The sequence below is a fragment of the Gouania willdenowi genome, chromosome 9, assembly GCF_900634775.1.
Source record: "Gouania willdenowi chromosome 9, fGouWil2.1, whole genome shotgun sequence".
Lineage (NCBI taxonomy): Eukaryota > Metazoa > Chordata > Actinopteri > Blenniiformes > Gobiesocidae > Gouania > Gouania willdenowi.
In genome coordinates this window covers 35,090,366-35,111,704 of record NC_041052.1, presented here as the reverse complement: position 1 = coordinate 35,111,704, position 21,339 = coordinate 35,090,366, and the positions used below count along the sequence as shown (strand labels likewise).

The following is a 21,339-nucleotide window of genomic DNA, read 5'->3' as shown; positions in this document are numbered from 1 at the left end:
GCTGCTGAAAGCTAGTGACATTAAATATGTGCATTGAAGTTATTGGTGAAGATCTGTCTTCTCTGCTTTATATATTATCCACACAGTGCAAAAATGCACTTTTGGGCCATTTTCGGCCAAAAATTTTCAGTGGCCGGAATTTTGGTGCATCACTAGTAGAAAGGTTATCAAAATTCTATCCAAGCTATATTTTGCCCATGGACTCTTTTCATATAATATGCTGCTTGACAACAATAGTTTAAAAAAAGTCACACATCAATACTCAAATAGTTACAAATACACAGTTAATCTAATCACGACCATGTGAAACAGAAAGAAGAGAACACAACTGAATCAAACCAAATATAAAAAAAAACAAAACAAAAGCAACAAATCAAGGTCAGTGAGTTCGTACGATAAGTCAAGCAAAGACAGGAAGAAAGAAAAAGCTCCAGCCTGAACCCACGACACCACCTGACTGAGTCAGCTCACAGCACGACAGTAACACTAGAAAGTCAAAGGAACCAGAACTACAATACCATGAGCAACACACAATAATAAAAAAAACAAGAATAAAGATAAAAATGAACACAACAGTGACACAAACTTCAACTGACACAATACAACATGGTCGTAAATACATAATATATAAATATATAGATAACATCAAGAAAGTGGGAAAAGCCAGGTATACGTGTTGCAGATATTTACTTCATCATCATAGTGCCATACTCCTTGGCCATCCGGCATCTCAGAGCTCACACTACTGTCCTGATCGATTAGCCAGCGATGCACGGCGTGGGCCTAAAAGGACATACGACATAAAGACAGAGCCCAGTTAATCGCAACAGTAAGAAGCAGAGACGGAGAGATAGAAGAGAGGAGGAGGGAGGAGAGGAGAGGAGCGATAGAAGAAGAGGGAGGAGAGCAGCAGAGCGGACAACAAACATACCAAAGACATGAAGAAGATTCAGAGAGGAACAGAGGGACATCATTTTGAGAGAGAATGAGGAAAATAATGGCAAAGTAGAGAGAACAGGGTGCTACCCTACCATACCTAACCACGTACTGTCCCACTAGGGCTGGGCGATATGGACCAGAACTCGTATCTCAATATTTTTTCTCAAAATGGCGATATATACAATATTAAGGGTTAAATAAATAAATCTGTGTACCCTTCGTTCTTTGGTTATTCCATTTTAAAACCAAATCAAAGTAACAAATAAACAGTGTGGTTATTTTGCTTTACGGACAAAAATACAGAAAAGCAGCGTTTTTCAGTTTTAAAATTAAAATAATAATGGTGAAATCTTGTTCTGTTTGTGAGATATTTGGATATTTATGAGGAAATGACATTCTGTCAGAGCAAATAGTGTTACGGTCCAAATAGTATCCAAATAAACTGGTGACTGACTACTGACTGAGAGGCTGGTGTGAGGAACAATAGATGTTCTACACAGCTTTTTGAGGGCAGTAAAAATATTTATTTTGCACGTTATAATACTGCTCGACACTAACGGCAGCCGTCAACACACAAGGAAGTTGATCACAAGAAACGAGGAGCACCAATAATTTCATTACACCACCCCTGGTTCCTTTAATCTCATATTGTGTGTGCTTTTCATAACATCCATTTTTGTTTTGATTTATTTATGTATTCACCAGTTCATCAGTAATGTGACTTATGCGTTGCTCCTTTTTTTGTCAGGAAGTAAAAGACGGCCCCCATCTGTGGGTCCCCTCTGTGTGGTGAGCTTAAAACATGAAGCTCTCATCCTAGTTTCCCTTAAATATCCAAATATCACACAAACATCAGATTTAATTTCAAAACAAAAAAGCATTGCTTGCCTGGTTTTTTATTTTTCTGTATTTCTGTTTTGGTTTTAAGTCAGTAAAACCAAATATCAACAATATTTGTTATTTTAATTTGGTTTTAAAATGGAAAAACCAAAGAACAAAGGGTACACGGGCACATTTATTAAAATGTCAGGCTTTTATTTTGTAAAGTAATGACATTTTTGGTCGTAAATGTTCAATGTTAAAAAAATTTACAGGTGGCCATAATCAATTTTCCAATATGGCAATGCCAGTCAAAGTTACTTTCATAAAGAATCATATTTAGAATTTAATCTAATTTTTAATTATGTGTCCTTTGGTTGGCTGGTAACAAACATCTGTTTTTGGGGGGGCCACCATTTTGAATTGTCCAATATGGCGACACCTTTGAGAATTGGCTTCTTACAGACAAGACTACCATAAGAGACAGCACGTGTGAGTGAGTTCTGTAGTGTGGATTGTTTAGGGGAAGGTCTGGGTATAGGACTCACTCAGAAATCTAACTGTAGCAAAAGCAGTGACTACTAAAATATATATATACAGTATATATCGACATATTGTAATTTCCTATATCACCAAAATAGAAAACTCGATATAATCTTGAATCTCGATATATCGCCCAGCCATATGTCCCACCCATCCCACCTTGCTTTTAGACCCCGCCCCCCCCAACATACCCCCCTTGCAGGAAACAGCTCAGGTTAGAATGCATGTGGATGCAGGAAGAGCCCAACACATGAAGTAGAGGGGTGGAAATCATCACCATGATGATGATGATGATAATGAAGGCAATGCAGGAGATTCCAATGTTGATGTTATGTTACTGGCAGATGAGTCAGTGGTGTATAATGATGCAACTTACACACTCCAAGTGAGACCCTGTAAACCAGGCATTCTGTGGTGTACAGTACTTACCCCAAAATGTCAGAGAGAAATGTGTGCAAACAAATTTGGAGTAAAAACATGCCACATGAACCCAATAAAAGCACATTTAACCAACAGCATAGAAAAAAGAGTCACATCATCACGGTAATGCATTCACCAAGAAAGGTGAATATAGAGTCACAATAGGTCAGGTTTCCTTATCAAAGGTATTTAAATGAACACATAGATGTAGAAGAACAAAATAGAAAGCACTCAAGGCTTTTTCTATAGCCAAGCAACAATGAAACAGACAACCACCACCACAATTGTTCCCAATGTGCCCCCATACTGAGGGGTCTATAAAAATATATACTGAGGGGTTTGCACAAAAGTCAAAGGTAGGATTCAGTTTAAATACGCACTGCAGCCAGAACTCTCCCTGCTCAACACAGCACACACACACACACCCACAGACGCGTGTGCACACACACTTATCCATAACTGTTGTTGGATCAGCACCAAAACAATCCAACACCTCCTGTTCATTGTTCCTCTTTGCAGAAAAAAAAACAACTTTATTTTCAAGATTTGCAATTGGAAGAAATATCACAATATTGGGATTATTTAAAATGTCAACACTACAAATGTTATTAATAATATTAATCATTATCTTTTAAGGTGCATATCTGCTAAGATATTTATTGTCAGAGGTGAAAGCAATGAATCGCAAGTACACACGTTACTGTAACTGACTTGCTTTTATGGATACTTGTACTTTTTTGAGTATATTTCTAAATCAGTAATTTTATTTCTACTTAAATGGTAAAAAAAAAAAAAAAAAAAAAAAGGTAAATGGACTTCAGTTATATGGCGCTTCATAACCACCAAGGTAGTCCCAAAGCTCATTCATTGAGCTGCCATGCAAGGCGCTAATCAACCATTAGGAGCAACTTAGGGTTCAGTGTCTTGCCCAAGAACACTTCGACACAAACAGGTATAGACTGGGATCGGACCCCCAACCTCTGTATAAGAAGACGACCCTTCTACCACCTGAGCCACTGTCACTACACACTTAAATACATTTTAAAAGAAGTAATTTGTTACATTTCTATACCCAACCGTTACATTTGAAAACAAATGGACATTGTGAACCAAAAAAAATGAAATGACCAGACAACAATCAAATGCATCACATCAAACCCACCAATCACATTAAACATAATGCACGGTGCCAAAATAGCATTGAATGCTGGGTATTTTCTCAGAGCATTGCCAGAAGAAGAACTAACTACTGCTGCTGCTTATGTTGAACAAATTCAACCACGTACAGTATAGGAGACAGTCAGGAGAAAACACCACAAGTGAAAGAGGAGGAGGATGATGCAAATACCTGGATATTTGCATTCAAACATGGGAAAGGTGCTCGTATCATAATGCAATGTAAACTCTGCCTATCTTTTTAAGTTTATACATGATATTCACTGTATGCAAGAGGTGAAAATAACTAGTAACTTTTACTTTGAGTTCTATTCATTTGAACTACTTTTTACTTGTACTTGAGTATTTAATGTATGACTTACTTGTACTTATACTTTCAATCGAGGATATATCAGTTCTCTTTACACCTCTGTATGTAAATACATAACTACTAAGATGACTTTCAATTAGGCTGTACAAACAAAACTAAGAAATAATGATATTCATCCAGCCACAACTTTGCATTTTTTCCCAAATGTAAACCTCAATTCTGCTTTTAAAGCTTCATTTGTTCGGAAAAGTGATGAAAAAGCTCGAAATTGCACTTGGAAGTTTGTTTTGATCTGCATTGAAAACACTGAATCCTGAAGACAGATGCAAAGAAGTGTTTTTACTTCATTCTTATTGTGGTTTCTTGTGTTTACATCACCAAAACTCTGAAGTGATATTACGGGAAATACCAGGAACAAACAGTCAAGCCATTCACTTTCCTCATTGTTTGGTGAACAAAAGCCAAGAAATCACAGTGAGAATGAAGTTAAAACACTTATTTTCATCCGTCTATGGGACTCCACAAATGTAAACCTTTAAAAATTTTTTTTTTTTTTTTTTTGGTCAAATGATCTTTGATTAATTGTTCTATTTTATCTACACTATAGAGGTAGATTTGTGTCTTTATTATTCAATCAAGAAAAATATTTCAGACCCAAATAATTGCATTTGAACACTTTTTTCTTTCATTGAAAGGGTGTTTTATGATTGAAGTAATCTTTGTATTTCGGCTATATTAGGAGTAGTACATTTGTGTCTTCATTATTTAATCAAAAAAAAAATCCCAATCAAAGAAAAAGTGTTCAAATGCCATTATTTGGGTCTGAAATATTTTCTTTGATTGAAAATATTTACTTTTGTGTTTTTTTGTTTTTTGATTGAATAATAAAGACAAATCTACGTCCATACAACACCATCTCTTTATCTAATTCAATATCAACGTCACCAGCTGTTTTAAGTTATTTTTCGTTTTAATCTGCGTCTCTAGCACTAATCCTAATAATAATTTTAGTGGAACACTCAAAGTCTTGACCTGGAAATATCTTTTCAAAGATGAAAAGATGTTCTCTTTGATTGTCTTCTTGTGACGAACACTAGCAGCCCCCCCTCCAATCCTCCCTAAACACACAAGACATTTGTACCCACAAAGAGAGAGAGCAGGACCTTCTGCATGAGGTTGTACGACTGGGAAAAAATGATGCTGGAGAATGCAAAGCAGGGACGCAGAGGGCAACACACAAAAATAGTCACCTCAAGGGTGCGGTGAATCAGGCATGGACAGCAGAGGCCAAAGTCTCTATTAGGACACCTGGAAATAGACACAAAACTAGGAGCTATGCATGGACAGTGTGTACACTGACTAAAACATGTGCTGCATTTAATCAATTTGAAATTTCTGAGCATTTACACGAGTCGAATGGAGGAAAGAAAAACCTCCATGACCTTGATGAAATGCATTGTGTTCTGTAATGGGGCTTGGTAACAATGTGTGTGTGTGTGTGTGTGTGTGTGTGTGTGTGTGTGTGTGTGTGTGTGTGTGTGTGTGTGTGTGTGTGTGTGTGTGTGTGTGTGTGTGTGTGCGTGTGTGTGTGTCTGTGTGTGATGGGCGAGCGCGTCAACAGCAGAGTTTATGGTGATTTACAGAGCGTGTCAGCTTAAAGGAATAATTGGATTAAAAGGCAGACGGCTGCTGATGATAGAGAGAAGCAAAAGCAAAAGAGGAGGAGTGAGGAGTGAGGAAGAGGGGGAGAAAGGTGCTGAAAAGTGGAACAGACCCTGGACAGTGAAACTGAAACCCTCGTGATGCAGATTAGAGGAAAAACAAAGTAGTCAAAGAGCCGTTGGGCCAGTGGGTTAGACGTCCAACATGACTAATGTTGGGCACGTGACCCAAGCTTGATTATACAGTGGAAACCTATGAATGTTAGGTAGTAACCCCAGGTGTGTTCTGAGGGAATGGGTGAAGAGATAAAAGACCACAAGTGACGTTAAAGTTAAATATTTAAATTCTGCTGTGTACAGGAGAAAATCCGAGACGCTTCTCAAAAGTAAGGGTGTAAGAAAAAATTGATTCAGCGGTATATCGCAATATTTCACCGCACGACTATTGTATTGATCCAAAAAATTTCCTCTTTTTGCTTTTTCTCCTCTAAGGGACAGCATGTATGAGTGAGTTCTGTAGTGTGGCTTGTTTAGGGGAAGGTCTGGGGTTAGGACGCACTCAGAAATCCATCTAACTGTGAATGTCATGCTGTTCTGAGAATTAATGAAAGCAGCGACTCTTAAAACTAATATTTTAATACAAAATGAGCTCTAAATAATGTGTATCGCAATAGGCGATAGTCATTTTCTATATCGCCAGAACAGAAAACTAAATATATCTTGAATATCAATATATTGCCCAATCCTACTTAAGGGTGTGAGAGAAAAAAAATCTATTTGGCGATATATTGCGATGTTTCCCCGCACGATTATTGTATCGATCCAAAAAATTTCAAAATCATTTGTTTAATCATGTTTTTTAATGAAAAAAAAAAAAACATTTAATTGCGCTAACATATGCACAGCACATAAACATCTGGTCACTAGGTGTCAGTGAACCACATCAGACCTTGTTAAACTGCATCACTCCTCAATGCATTTTAGCTGGAAGTTGACTGTACTTTTTTTCCATAAAACATACTGGGCACTTTTATAGATATATGTGGTTACTTTTTTCTTTAAGATTTTAAGAACCCTATGAGAATCAGAATATGTTGTAGAAGCAAAAGGTAAACTTTTTTGGAAAATGTTAATTTGACAGTTTGATAAACATACCACTTGTTTTTGAAATCGGTATTTGAACTAAAGTTACCAAAAAAATGAAATATATTGTATTTCATATAATTTAGTACATGTAAAGGTGAAATCACAACGCATATGATATTGTTTAGTATTAGGATATATCGGGAAATATTGTATCATGACAGGTAAATCATGAATTGTATTACATCATTACATTCATGGCAATGCACACACTTACTCTAAATATATCATATTTTTGGTGTATCTATTATCGTAGTATTTTTTTTATCGTAAAATAATCGCAACATATGGAAGGTAGGGAGTTTGCACTTCCACGGTGAGATATCCTAAATTAAGATCCTTTTAAAATATACATTATCTACTTCAAAATGTCATTCAAACACTTTAGAGCAGCAAGTTCAAACTTTTTTTTTTCAAACAAACTATCTTTAAGAAAATTGTCTTTATTATCAGATACAAATACAAAATCATCTTCAGCTACTTTAAAGCATGTCAGTAGTTTGTGTTTTCAAAACGTATGCAATAAAATAAGTCCTGTGCCATATCAAACATTATACTACTATACTGCCCCCTGTTGTTATGGAGTAGCCTTTATTTCAATTGCCATCTCAGAATATTTAGGGCAATTAAAAAAGATAAAATCATACATCTTTGGACAGTGTCACAAAACATTTTTTAAGAATCAATGAAATGAAAAAATTAAAAAAATCATAACGCTATGGGAATTGATAATATCAATGACTTTAGCATTTAGAACCAAGCACCAGAGGTGAAAGTAATGGATCACAAGTACTCATGTTACTGCAATTGAGTTGCTTTTATGGGTCCTTGAACTTAAGTAGGTTTTAAAATAAATAATGTTGTTACATTCCTACACCCAACCGTTACTGAGTAAATTATTATTTTTAGTTTTAAAATGATCAACAGACTTTGTGAAATTACAAAAAATGAAATGACAAAGCAACATCAAAGGCATCACATCATAGCCGACCAATCAGATTAAACGTAATGCACAGCGCCAAAACAGCATTAAATGCCGTCATCTTCTCAGTTTTAGAGTTCATAAAAGTAGCTAAACTTACAGCCTGAGATTTTTTTTTTAAATTTTGAATTGAATTCATTGGTGATTTTTTTTAAACTGTAAATTTTGACAAACCTTTTATTTTATACAGATGCCTTAGTGTAAAATAAATTAAGTTCCAATTGTGCAAGATTTGGTCTCTTTCTTTTTAAGTTTATACATGAGATGCTTACTGTATGCAAGGGAACCGTGGCAAGATTTATTACCAAAAATAAACATGGGGGTAAAAGTAACTAGAACTTTGACTTAAGTAAAGTACTAATTAATTGACCTACTTTTTTGGTCTGAATGAAGGCTGACACGTTTCTCTGCTCCCTCCCTATCTGCCCTTGCTGCTGCTTGCTTGTCTTTGTCAGAATCTAATAGGAGCCTCTCTCTACATCTCTATCCAAAAACCAAAAATATGGAATTGATCAGCTGGTCTCTCAATGCAATGGACCACATTTTTTCAAGAAAAGAACGGGCAGTCCGCCTGTAGGACAGAACGTCTGCGGCGGTATACACGGAGGACGTGGAAAACGTCTACAAAATTGGAATTATGGTAGCAGATGCTGCTGATGGGAGCTGGCAGTTTCCTGATCTATTGCAAAGTCTAGATTATGTCGGCAGCTGTTTTGGGAAGGCTGCCAGTCATTTCTTTTCTTTTTTTCCACTTGTCTGTACATGCTGTCAAAGGTCAACACTACAAGAAGTGCAATCATTATGAGACAGCAATGCACGTTTTGTTATTGCAATGAAATAAATTAATATTTTATTGCTTAACTGTGACCATCACCAGCCCTCCCTAAGGAAGGGTAAGAAACATGTTATTATAGGGAGGATATAAAAAGGGAGAGCAGTGTTACACCTAGGTGAGGGGGTGGTGGGGGAGGGGGAAGGGAGCAGGAAGGAGAGACTCAAGGCAGGAAATAGAAAGGGTGGGGAAGAATTGATTAGTTTACAGTAAGAGTGGGATGTGAGGTTGTAGTTGAACATATTGTGCTTATTATGTTGGTGACAAGTGTGAAGGTTAGCTATAATGGTGGTGGCTGTGGACAGAGGGAAGGAGTGAGTGGTAATACCTAAAGCAGGTATTTGGGATCAACGTGTCTAAAGTTGAGCCCAGTATGAGTTTTATCCCACATCCCAAGGCGTGCCAGTGCATCATAGACCAGTGTATTTGCAAAAACCACTATTGCAAGCCCAGGCACCGCCACGGGCCCGCAGATGCAGCCAGGCCAGCAGAAAGAGTGGGGGCCAAGGAGCCCCAGGACACCCCCCAACGGCTGAGCAGCCCCCCAGATGCCCCCGAGATCCCAGGCCGAGAACCAGCCACCGCCGACCACACACACATCCGAGAAAACCCCAAGGAGCCGAGCACCCAGCGCATCCCGCCACCAACCCCAACGCCCCCCGCCAGCATCCTGCCCCCCTCAACCGAAAAACAAACCGTTATCTCATTTGACTCCCCACAAGCCAGCCGTTCAAGGCCGGTTTATCCGACTATTCTCCAGGATGTTTGTGTCAACTGACGCTCCGTCCTCCTCCTCCCCACCACCATCTGGAACTTTGTTTCTAAATCAGATCTACCCAAGGTCGTTTCACGTCATCTACAACAGGCTGAACTGTACAGAATGAAGCGAACGGATCAGGTTTCAAGGCCTTCTTTGCTATATTTTTGAATTTTGTTGTAATTGTGTCTTTTTGGAGCTTCTGTGTGTGCGAGGGTTTTGTTTTCCTAATCCTATACTGTGCTCCATAAAAGAGCATTGTTTGGGACCTGCCTCTTTCCCTCTAGTTACTTCATGTTTTTCCACTTCTCCTCTAAGATATGGGGCGCTGCCTTAATGGCTTGCGACCTACAGTATTTCCGCTCCTGTACTCCCATGTTATGTCAGTGGTTCCCAAACTTTTCACAGTCCCTCACCCCTTCAGACATTTAACCGTAAGCCACGTACCCCTATACTCCTGCACACCTAAAATACATAATAATGCAATTTAGCCCTACAGTAAACACCACTTTGGGAATCTAGATTATATGTGATAGTCTTTTAATGTTTCTTGGACGTGATGTAATTGAAACCGAATTTCCCCTCTGGGGTGAATGAAGTATTCTGAATCTGAATTTACTTGTACTTGAGTATTTTATGTATGACTTACTTGTACTTGAGTACAAGTTCAATCAAGTAATAGTACTTTTACTTGAGTCGGATATATCAGTACTCTTTACACCTAATGCAGAACTCTGCATCAATCCAGTTGGTTTTAGGCATGCAGTGCATCAGCGCTCCTCCTCCACCTTAATGTCCATTATCTTCAACCGAAGAATAAACTTTTGAGTAATCAAGCTTTTAATGCAACAGGTCACACTCAGCCAATAGTGCCCCGTGAAAAGCTGACACGGTATCTAATCTAAATGGACCTGTTCTAAATTATTCACTCCCTCAGAGGGAATATAAAATCAAGTGGCCTTATAACAAGAAAGCTTCTTTTCGGAGGTGACGGATACAGGAAAGCTTCTGAGAATCCCCTCAGACCCCAGATTTATCTGGTATTACAATTAAATTTCATTTATTTTTTTATCCTCAGAAAGTCAATTACAATTACATTCTCAATTGCTAACATTCGATTACAATTAATAACAATTACTGAGCCTGAAATTAATAACCTAATAAAAGTTAACATTCCTCTTGTGTTAGCATCTCTTATGATAACGGGTCCTAAATGAGCTGTAAAATACACTTAAACCAAATATCTATCATCTAGTTTCTTTCCAATCTATTGGTTACCTTGTTAGGCTTCCTAATCAATGAAAATATATTTTAATATTTAAGGTTGTGGGCTACTGAGCCTTTTTCGTGTCAGTATACCCCTCAAATGTTTTGTTTTTGTTTTTTTTTTAATGGTAAAATGTGGGAAAGCTTGAAATGAATATGAAACATATTTTGGACATTTCGAGCACTGCCGAGGTGCCCTTGAGCAAGGCACCAAACCCCAACACTGCTCCCTTCATTGTAAAGCGACTTTGAGTACCCAGAAAAGCACTATATAAAATTGATGTATAATAATAATATTCTAATAATTGTTTACTACATATGTGTAGAACTGCAACATGGTTCCTCATTTTTGCATTAAATTGTAATTGACAATTTTGACAATCACAAAGTCAATTTTCTAAACTAAAATATCTAAAATTTATTTTTTTAAATTTTTTAAATGTATTTATTAATTTTTTTATTTAATGTATTTTCCCTCTCTTCTCTCAATTTCATTATATTTATTTAGTATATATATATAATTTCTTTCCCCCATATATTTGTCTATTAATAACTTACTATCTCCTCCCCTCACCCTCTTATGGCACACGCGCACACATGCAGCCACACTTCTGTATTGCAATTTATAAGATTTGTAAATACTGTCTATTCTGTAATTGTCTTTGTGTTGTGTGTAGCAAAAATAAAAGAAAATAAACTCAACTACATTTTAATTATGATGACAGCAACAGACATTAAAAAACTATAAAACTATAAAAATGCCATTATTGTAATTAATTATCAATTATACGATTACAATTATAATTAACCACTACCCTGATGGCATACATGCAGTGCTATATCACTGGAACCAAGTTCTTGCAAACCTTACGAGCATGTAAAAGTACTCATGTAAAATATCATATCTCAACTGTGTGAGAAAACGTACTCAGCAAAATGAAGGAGGAACTTTGCAACTCTAAAAAAAGACAATCCACCAGCAGAACTCAAATAAATAAAATATCTCTGCTCGACACATCAGAATCTAGTAAGAGGATTTACATGTAAGCGGAGGTAAATGAGAGCAGATGTAGGAGACGGGACAAAGTAAGGCTGAGTAAAAGGGTCCACGGAGTGAGGAGGAACCTGAGAGCTCTGCAGATCTCAGTGGTCTGAATAATGCATGAGCGTCACGTGTGCTCCAAGCTTCTGGCCCCACAGCAGAGAACTTAAGCTACGTCAGCAGCAGTAGAGTGCTGGTTTGTGAAGGAGGCACAGGTGGAGCTGCCAGGTGGGATGAAAGGAAAGGATGGTGCATTCACCTCCACCTATCACCTCAACCCACTTCCATTTTTTTCCTCCGCCATCCCCACTGCACAACCCTTCATCTAAGGTTCAGGTTTCCTCCTGTGTGCTGCTCAGTGCATGTAAATGTAAAAATGACAGAAAACATGAATCATTGTGTAAATGAAACTCAACATTTGCAGTGGCTCACAGTTTTCTCAGTACTTATATCGCATGATTAATCATTTTTAAAGTTACAAAATTATTCAATCTTTGTCAAACTGCGACATAATATTTCCCTTAAGTAAATAGAAATTGGTCACAAAATCTAGAAAATTTGTTGACATTAGTGGGATGAGAGAGTTTAACTTTTCTCCTTGTCTCTGTTTTGTTTACCAAGTCCTCCTCATAGTAGGACTGGGCAATATATCAATATTCAAGATATATAAAGTTTTTCTATTTTGGCGATATAGAAAATGACATGCTCCTGGATTCCAATAACAGTTGATGACATGACACACTTCATTTCAGACAGTTTACCAAACCACTGTAAGACGAACTAGTGTGGCACTCAAGAACACACTCTCCGAGACCAGAATGCACCAAGACTTGTGAGTCAAGACTAACCGAGACCGAGTTAAGACCAAATGCTTTGGGAGTAAAGCTCAAGATCTAGACAAACCAAGGCAGAGTCAAGATCAAGACTTCTTGGAGTCAAGACCAAGATATCAACAAACCAAGGCTGAATCAAGTCCAAGACTTTTGGGAGTTGAGACCAAGATCTAGACAAACCAAGACCAAGTCAAGACCAAGACTTTTTTTGGGTCAAGACCAAGATCTCGACAAACCAAGACCAAGTCGAGACCAAGACCAGAAAAATACATTTAAAAAACCATGACGAGCTTAAACAATTAAAGAGCGTTCTCTTTTTAATTTTATTTTCTATAAAAACAATTGACACACAAAAACAAGGTTTCTTTCAAAGCACAACATGCAAAGATTGCAAATCTTGACCAAATAAATTCCTGCAAAAATTTTTATTTGTCAGGTGAATGAGGCCTAAAGTGTTCAGAGGGATTTCTGAATAGAAATAAGATGGACTGATGTCTGACTTTTGTTGTCAGGTGTCTGACACATAAGAAACTGGAAAAGATTTCCAAGGAGGCAGAACAATCAGTGAGCTAGCGCTAAATGTTTGAAGTCAAATTACAACATGAATTAATCATTAACGGCTCCAAGTGCTTCTCCTTATTATCTCATTAATTAAGTTGAAGAATAGCAGATCAGTGCTCGTCTCTATACTGTTCTCTACAAAACATCCCAAGGCCAGGCCAGTCTGAGACCAACACAAGACTAAGACCTTCAAACTGTAAACTGTAGTACTAGATACCAAGACCAGTCTCAAACACCAAGACAAATCCACACAAAAACAAAGACATTGGTAAAAGTAATGTTTCTCAACTATGGAGTGATGTCATGTTCATAAATTGTTCATGAAACCTTGCTAGAAAATGTACCCTAAATTATTAAACCTAGCACACTTATGGTTTATTATTCTACCCGTGTTTCTGTTTATTGGTTTCCTCCTGGTTTAATGGTGATTGGCTGCATGCCTCTGAAAATCCAAGGTCAGAGGTCATAAAGCAAAGATTACCATCAAAGCCCACAGTAGAAGGAGCTCTTTGATGCCCTCAGAGGAAGGCTCTTACTTTCTCCAGCTGTGTTTGTTGGTTTTTCAAGAACTTTTAGGGACCTTTCCTGTTGCTCCTATCTGACGCTGTTAATAATGTGAACTAATAAAAATAACAGGAAAAGAGTATGACCGTGGCTCAGGTGGTAGAGGGTCGTCTTCTGATCGAGAGGTTGGGGGTTCGATCCCAGTACCTGACTATGTTTCGAAGTGTCCTTGGGCAAGACACTGAACCCTAAGTTGCTCCCAGTGGTCGACTAGCGCCTTGCATGGCAGTCCTGTCCCACTGGTGTGTGAATGTGAGAGTGATTGGGTGAATGAGGTGATATGTAAAGCGCTTTGAGACTGCTTCAGTGTGGGGATAAAGCGCTATATAAAATCAAGTCCATTTACCATTTATGAATAAAGTCTAAAGACTGCTAAAATGATGATTCGGTGATATCCACGGTACAAATCAACATCATTTAGGGTAGCGTTTTTCAACCTTGGGGTCACCTGAAATGTCTAGTAATATCAAAATATATTTTATATTTTTTAATTTAAATCCTTTTTTTAAAAAAACTTTATTGATCTATTTTGCACAATTATAAAACAAATATATTATATGACAAAAATATCTGAGCTGGTGCATATTGTAACTTAACCTTGGCAACTCTGTATTTGTATTACAGTATAGCATGGGAAACAAGATCAAAAGCTAGCTTTAGAGAAAAAATAATCTATGGGGTCGCCAGAAATTCGTGATATAAAAATGGGGTCACAACAAGAAAATATGATGCGCCGATTGTTAGGGGTGAGTATTGGCAAGGATGTTGCAATACGATACGCATTGCGATACGTGTGTCACGACACGATATTCTACCCAGTTAATATCAAAATTAAACATAGAGATGAAATGTCAAGTTGCTGTATATGTTCATCAGAAGATATTGATCATTCAGAGGACAAATTGAGTCAAAACTATTTGTTTCAAAACATCCTATTTATTATTTGTTATTAGTGTTTTTGCACATTTTCACTGAAAAAAAGAAAATGCAGTGTTACACACTGCCATCATAAAATTAGTTTGTTTTCACTGAAACTAATGTGTAGAAGTCTCAAACTAACCATTACGACATAATGACGGCATTGTAACAACTGTAGGTGAGAACATAAAGGATAAATCACCCCGAGTAACTGACAATGCACAAAAATATAAAATAATTTATTCTATTGTATCAGTTTAAGCACTGATCTGAACAGATTATATGAAAATAAAATGTCTGTGCATACATAAATATTGCAGGCATTACAAACTGCCAAATATCAAAAAATAAATAAATAAATAAAAAATTGGCGATATATCGTGAAATCGATTTTTTTCACACCCCTACCGATTGTAGAGTTGCGCATGCTAAAATAAACAGAAATTTTTGCAACATTTAGCAACAAACTACGTTTAAAAAGCTTTTTTCGTGTAAAAATCTGTCAATGTTGAAACTAAACTTTAAATATTAAATCTAAATGCTAAAGGTTAAATTTACATGTTAAATCTAAATCCATCCATCCATTTTCAGACCATTGTCCTATTTTAGGGTCACTGGGGTGTGCCGGTGCCTATCTCAGGCTCGAACTGGGTGTTAGGCGGGAATACACTCTGGACAGGGCGCCAGTCCATCGCAGGTAAATCTAACTCTAAATGTTAAATGTTAAATCTGAATCAAAATGCTAAATCTAAATGTTAAATCTAAATCTAAGTGTTAAATGTAAATCTTAATCTAAATCTAAATGTCACGGGTGAAACTACTTGTAAATATTGAACTAATATGCAAATTCACTGTTTCCATTTAACGGTTAACATTTAGATTTAACTTTAACATTTAGATTTAAACTTAATATTTAACATTTAGATTTAACTTTGACTTATTATTACAAGAAAAAATATATGTTATGTAAACTAAAAGTTGCCATTTATTTTACTATTCGAAACTTTACAATCATCGCCCCATAAGAAAAAAGTTGGGAATCACTGATTTAGGGTCATCTATAGGTACCAGATGGTCCTCTAGGGTAGCATGAATGTTTATTTCGTGAAATGGGATCAACGGATATCCAGGTACCCACTGTTTAGGGTGAAAAGGTTGGTGATCTAGTGTAAACTTACAGAGATTTGCAACAAAAAAAAAGAATGAAAAGGATAAAACTAAGAATCATTATTTAAAGTTGAGGGAAACCCGTTTCTTTATGTCCTTATCAATAACATTCAGGCCTCTCTTTTCTTTTCTTCAAGATTCCCAGAAAAACCGTTGCTGTCTATGACACGCCATTTTTTATTAATTACCATAATAAAACGCATGCATTGAAAAAATGATAAACTTAAAGAGACAGCGAAGCCAAAAACCTGGATTTGAGAGGCTTATTTTCATCTTTCTTTCTTCTCTTTTATTCTTTTATGTTGCCCTTTTCTTTTCGCGAAGAGAAATGGAAAGAGACATGCCTTTTCTTCCAGCCTGTGCCTCATTATGGCGCTTTTCAAGTCTGCTCTTTTGTATGAGGCCTGCCCAGAGCTGTGTGCAGGCATAGCGAAGCAGACGGTGGATTACCCATAGACTCATGTCAACACTGTGAGACAGCCACCAACCACTCCAGCAAACACTACAGCAAAGTGCGTAGGGAATTGTATATACTTTAATAGGTGTAGCCAAACAGCCATGCCAAGACTAGGATCCAACAAGGAAAGCAGCTGTGTCGCAGACGTTTGCGTAAACAAAAGATGGAGTTCTCTAATCCTGGATGCAGCCGTCACAAAACTGGACAGAATGTATTACAGTGCATCGATGATTAGCGTGAAGTGGTTTACGAACCATGCAGAGCATCAATGCAATGAGATTAAAGATATAGTCTGTCCTTATCATTTTACTAAGACCATTGAGAGAAACCCACAGTTTTCATCTGTTTATTCAAATTTATCTTTGATGCTTACAATTTAAAGACAGACGTGCAGGCAAACATTCAGACTAAAACCAAAAAAATAATACAGAATAGCAAAAAAGCAATATAACATATTTATAATATGATACATTGCAATTAGTGGTGGGAATCGATTAATAAAAGAGACTTTGTAATTAATTAATCTCAATTAATCTAAATTAATTGCATAACAATATCTGACACGAGAAGTAGGGCTGGGCGATATGAACCAAAACTCATATCTCGATATTATTTCTCAAAATGGTAACATACAATAATAATCTCGATATTTATAACTCAATATAGACACCAGTAATAAAATAAACTGCAACTTTTTGCAACATTTAACAACAAACCACGTTTGCAAAACATGTTACTTTTGACCAGTATAAGCAATATTTGTGAAATGTGATATTTTGTATTCTGTGAAAATTCGTCAATGTTAAATCTAAATGTTAAATATGAATGTTAAATAATAAATCTAAATGTTAAATATGAATGTTACATCTAAATCTAAAATCTGAATGCTAAATATAAACATTAAATGCTAAACCTAAATGGAGAATTTGCACATTAGCTAAATATTTAGTTTCACCCATGATATTTAGATTTAACATTTAAGATTTACATTTAGGATTTAGATCCTACATTGACATTCTATTTTTTATGACTTTATAATCAGCGCCCCATAGTTAGTTTTGCACATGTTAACAGTCTCCCCCCTGCAGCACAATATGGGCCTCACAGTGATATTAAATGTAGACATCCTCAGCTGGTTCCCATACTGTGTGTATGTGCTTTCCATGTGTGGACGTATATACAGTATACGCTCCTGTCATCGATCAAAGCTGTACCATCACCTTCTGTTTTTCCCTCCTGGGACAGAGAGAAACATTAAGGCCATTCACTGCAGTAACTCCCTATTCTGCACCACTGGGTATTATATTCTATACAAGCAGCACATGCCTGAATACTCTTATGCATATTACATGAGCCCCAATTGTACATCTACTGCTCTGTCTGAAAATATAACGCAAACATGGCCAAGGAAGAATGAGGAGTATTGTTCTTTTAAACATGTTTTCATCTTTTTGCGTCACTTTAAAAATATTATGTTTCCATGTACTTAAATAGTTTTTTTCTAATATCTGTAGATTTGAACATTTATTTTTTTGGCGACTTCTTTAATTTTACTCCTTAATTTTTATGAACAAATATATACATTTTAAAAATGACCTCGTTACTTTTAAGACCTTCGAAGACGTCATGACGTAAAAAGATGCAGGTAAAGCCAGTGCTAGTCAACGTGCTAAAATGGAGGAGAAGCTAGTGCTAGTCAACGTGCTAAAATGGAGGAGAAGCTAGTGCTAGTCAACGTGCTAAAATGGAGGAGAAGCTAGTGCTAGTCAACGTGCTAAAATGGAGGAGAAGCTAGTGCTAGTCAACGTGCTAAAATGGAGGAGAAGCTAGTGCTAGTCAACGTGCTAAAATGGAGGAGAAGCTAGTGCTAGTCAACGTGCTAAAATGGAGGAGACGCTAGTGCTAGTCAACGTGCTAAAATGAAGGAGACGCTAGTGCTAGTCAACGTGCTAAAATGACGGAGACGCTAGTGCTAGTCAACGTGCTAAAATGAAGGAGACGCTAGTGCTAGTCAACGTGCTAAAATGGAGGAGACGCTAGTGCTAGTCAATGTGCCAACATGGATGTGAAGCTAGTTCTAGTCAATGTGCTAACATGGAGGAGAAGCTAGTGTTAATCAATGTGCTAACATGGAGGAGAAGCTAGTGCTAGTCAACATACTAATCGTTGGCTCACGGCTCAACTAGTCTGGAACACTTGGATGGTCTATCCTCTATCCTATTCTGTTTGCCCTTCTGTTCACTAACTCCAACCAGTTGAAGTGGATGGCTGCCACCTCTGAACCTGGTCAGCTGGTTTTTTTACCAGTATTCTACAACTTCTTAAAAAAAAAAAAAACATACGGAATTTGCTTATTGATTATTGATGGGACACTTGTTTTACTTTTTACTTGAGTAGTATTTAGTAGTATGTACTTTTTTTTTTTTACCATTTCTTATCGGGCTGCTCGATTATAGAAAAAAATAACAATCACAATTATTTTAGTCATAATTGAAATCACGATTATTTGTCAAACAAAAAGTTGTCAATTTTTTGGACAAAAAAACATAAAACATATTCTTTAAACATAAATAAAATCCTTCAAACACAAAAATCAAATATGTTCACTTTTGCACAAAACAAAACACGTCTTGTACGTGATGCGTACCCAAATTATTCCCATATCAGAGAATTTGACTACCAAGTGTTTTGTCCTGCCATGTTTAAAGACCACTAGCAAAAACTTTCCTCATGTTGGCTTTGAGAGGCGCGGGGCAGAGGGGAGGAGCTTGCATGTACGTGGATTAAACAACACAAAGTTAGTAATAACAATGTGTGTGCCAAGCTTTATTATTTGTAGATGTCCTAAATAGTGGGTTTGTTTTATTTAGCAAATAAAACATATGTAAAAAATATATATATTTTTTAAATAATCGTTTTTTCTCGATTGTGTTATTTTTGTACTCGTTGGGTGTAATAATTGAAATCGTAATCGAAATTCGATTAATTGAGCAGCCCTAATTTCTTACATACATTTTTGTATGTTGGTATAATTTATCCTAATAAACCTCACATGAACCCCGATCGAGAATGTACTACTAATGAAAGGCTGCATACAGTGCTATGTGTGCTGGATCAACAGTGCACTTACTGTCATTTAAAGGCAAAGGCATTAAAGGCCAAAGATGAAAGCAGCTTCGATGTGGTTAAAGAGCAACTTTATTGCAAGATTTCTCGATTAGAACCACACTGGCCTGGACACTAAGCACCAACACTAGGCCTAAAATTATGAAGCTTTTTTCTCCTCATGCTATGGTTTGAGCTCCTGCCTCAGAAAAAAAAAAAAAACTATTAAAAGAAGAAGAAATACAATTTCCATATTGTTTATTTTTGAGTTTGGTCACTGAGCTAGAACAACAGAATTAAGAAAAGCTTACAATAAATATTTGTGGGGGAAAAAATCCAAAATGTTCTGCTTTTCACAGCTTATTTTACAAAGTGATACCAAAGCTGAGATAATCTGCCACAAATTGAGCATTGCATTAGTTCAGTCAAGCTAGCCAGCCCCACCAGCTGACAGTAGCAATTCATTAATCACTTAATCATCCAGCTCATCATGTTCCATGCTTCCCATTGGTTAGAGTGAGTCACGTCGCCGTATTTAAACCACTGCAAACACGCCTGCTTCCGCACGCTTCATTCGCAAACGCCTCGCAACCCACCAACCCCCAGCTCCTCCTCTTCTGTCTAATTAAAGAGATGGCAACGGCCCGACTGGTCTGGGACACTCTGATGTAGTGTTGTAGTAGTCTAGATCGGTCTTGGTCTCGAGACCGGTCTTGAGACCAAATTTTAAAGGTCTCGGTCTCGTCTCTGAAGCATTTTGACTCTGTCTTGTCTCGGGCTCAAGCTGCCCGGACTCGGGATTTTCCGTCAAGACCGTTCGAGACCAGCACTAATTCCTGCTATTTTTAAACTTTTTTATAATGTGATAACGTGGAGAAGAACAGGATAAAACAATCCTTTATTCATTCTTTAATCCACCCCATATAATGACCGCAACCATCAATAATGTGACTGAGTGACGTGTGTGACACACTCTGGTCTCGGGCAAGTCTTGGTCTCGGATAGTGTGGTCTTGAACACAACACTACTCTGATGTTCTATCTCTCTACCTTGTTCTGTTAGTCCTTCTGTTCACTAACCCCAACCAGTCGAAGCAGATGGCTGCCACCTCTGAACCTGGTTCTGCTGCAGATTTCTTCCTGTTAAAAGGAAGTTGTTTCTTCCCACTGTCGCTAATGCTTGTTCATATGGATTAGTTGGGTTTTTCTTTTTCTTACAAAAATGTTATATCTTGATAACGCGTCGAGATGACATAATTTGCGCTATATAAAGTTAAATAGAATTGAAGATACGCCTGTGCATCTGTTTCAAGAGGTTCTGCTGACCGCTCTCTCTGCTTATGCCTCTCCATATAGCTCATGGAAAAGTGAATGGGAGCCCTTTTCTCTTCAGGCTTTCCACGAAGCTGCGGGAAAGGGCAGGGGGTTCCAGAACAGAGCCATACCGCCAAATCTAAAACGCATGCTAAATGAAGCTATTTGACTAAAGTGATCCTGTCAGGCCCTCTGCCTCCTCCTCTTAGGCTGCAGGCTCTCTCTCACTATGTGTGCTTAATTACAGGAGTGACTTCAGCTGGGCAGGAGTTGAGCTGCAGCTACAACCAATCACCACTCTCCACAGCTATAAAAACCGGTCGTCAGCTCCACCTCCTTGCCAGATCGTAGACTCAGTTTCCACTAGCTCAGTCAGATCCTGCCTTCCCTCCACTCCTGAACCAGCCTGGTTTCAGCCACACAGACTACTCAATGAACTACCTGCCTTGCCTGCCTCTTTGTCAGCTCACCGACCTGCCCTGGATCCCCTGTTCTCTCCACGCACCAGCCTGCCTCTGTCAGCTCATCCGG

The 21,339-nt window shown here is 37.5% G+C and overlaps 1 protein-coding gene across 1 annotated transcript in view; it reads right to left on the bottom strand.

The window, feature by feature from the left end:
• Positions 1 to 21,339, bottom strand: part of ank1a (ankyrin 1, erythrocytic a) — a 178,443-nt gene that overhangs the window by 107,038 nt on the left and 50,066 nt on the right. Inside the window, exon 2 of the mRNA XM_028457620.1 lies at positions 691 to 783. Within this exon, the coding sequence (XP_028313421.1) occupies positions 691 to 783 (93 nt within the window). The remainder of the gene's footprint in view (positions 1 to 690; positions 784 to 21,339) is intronic.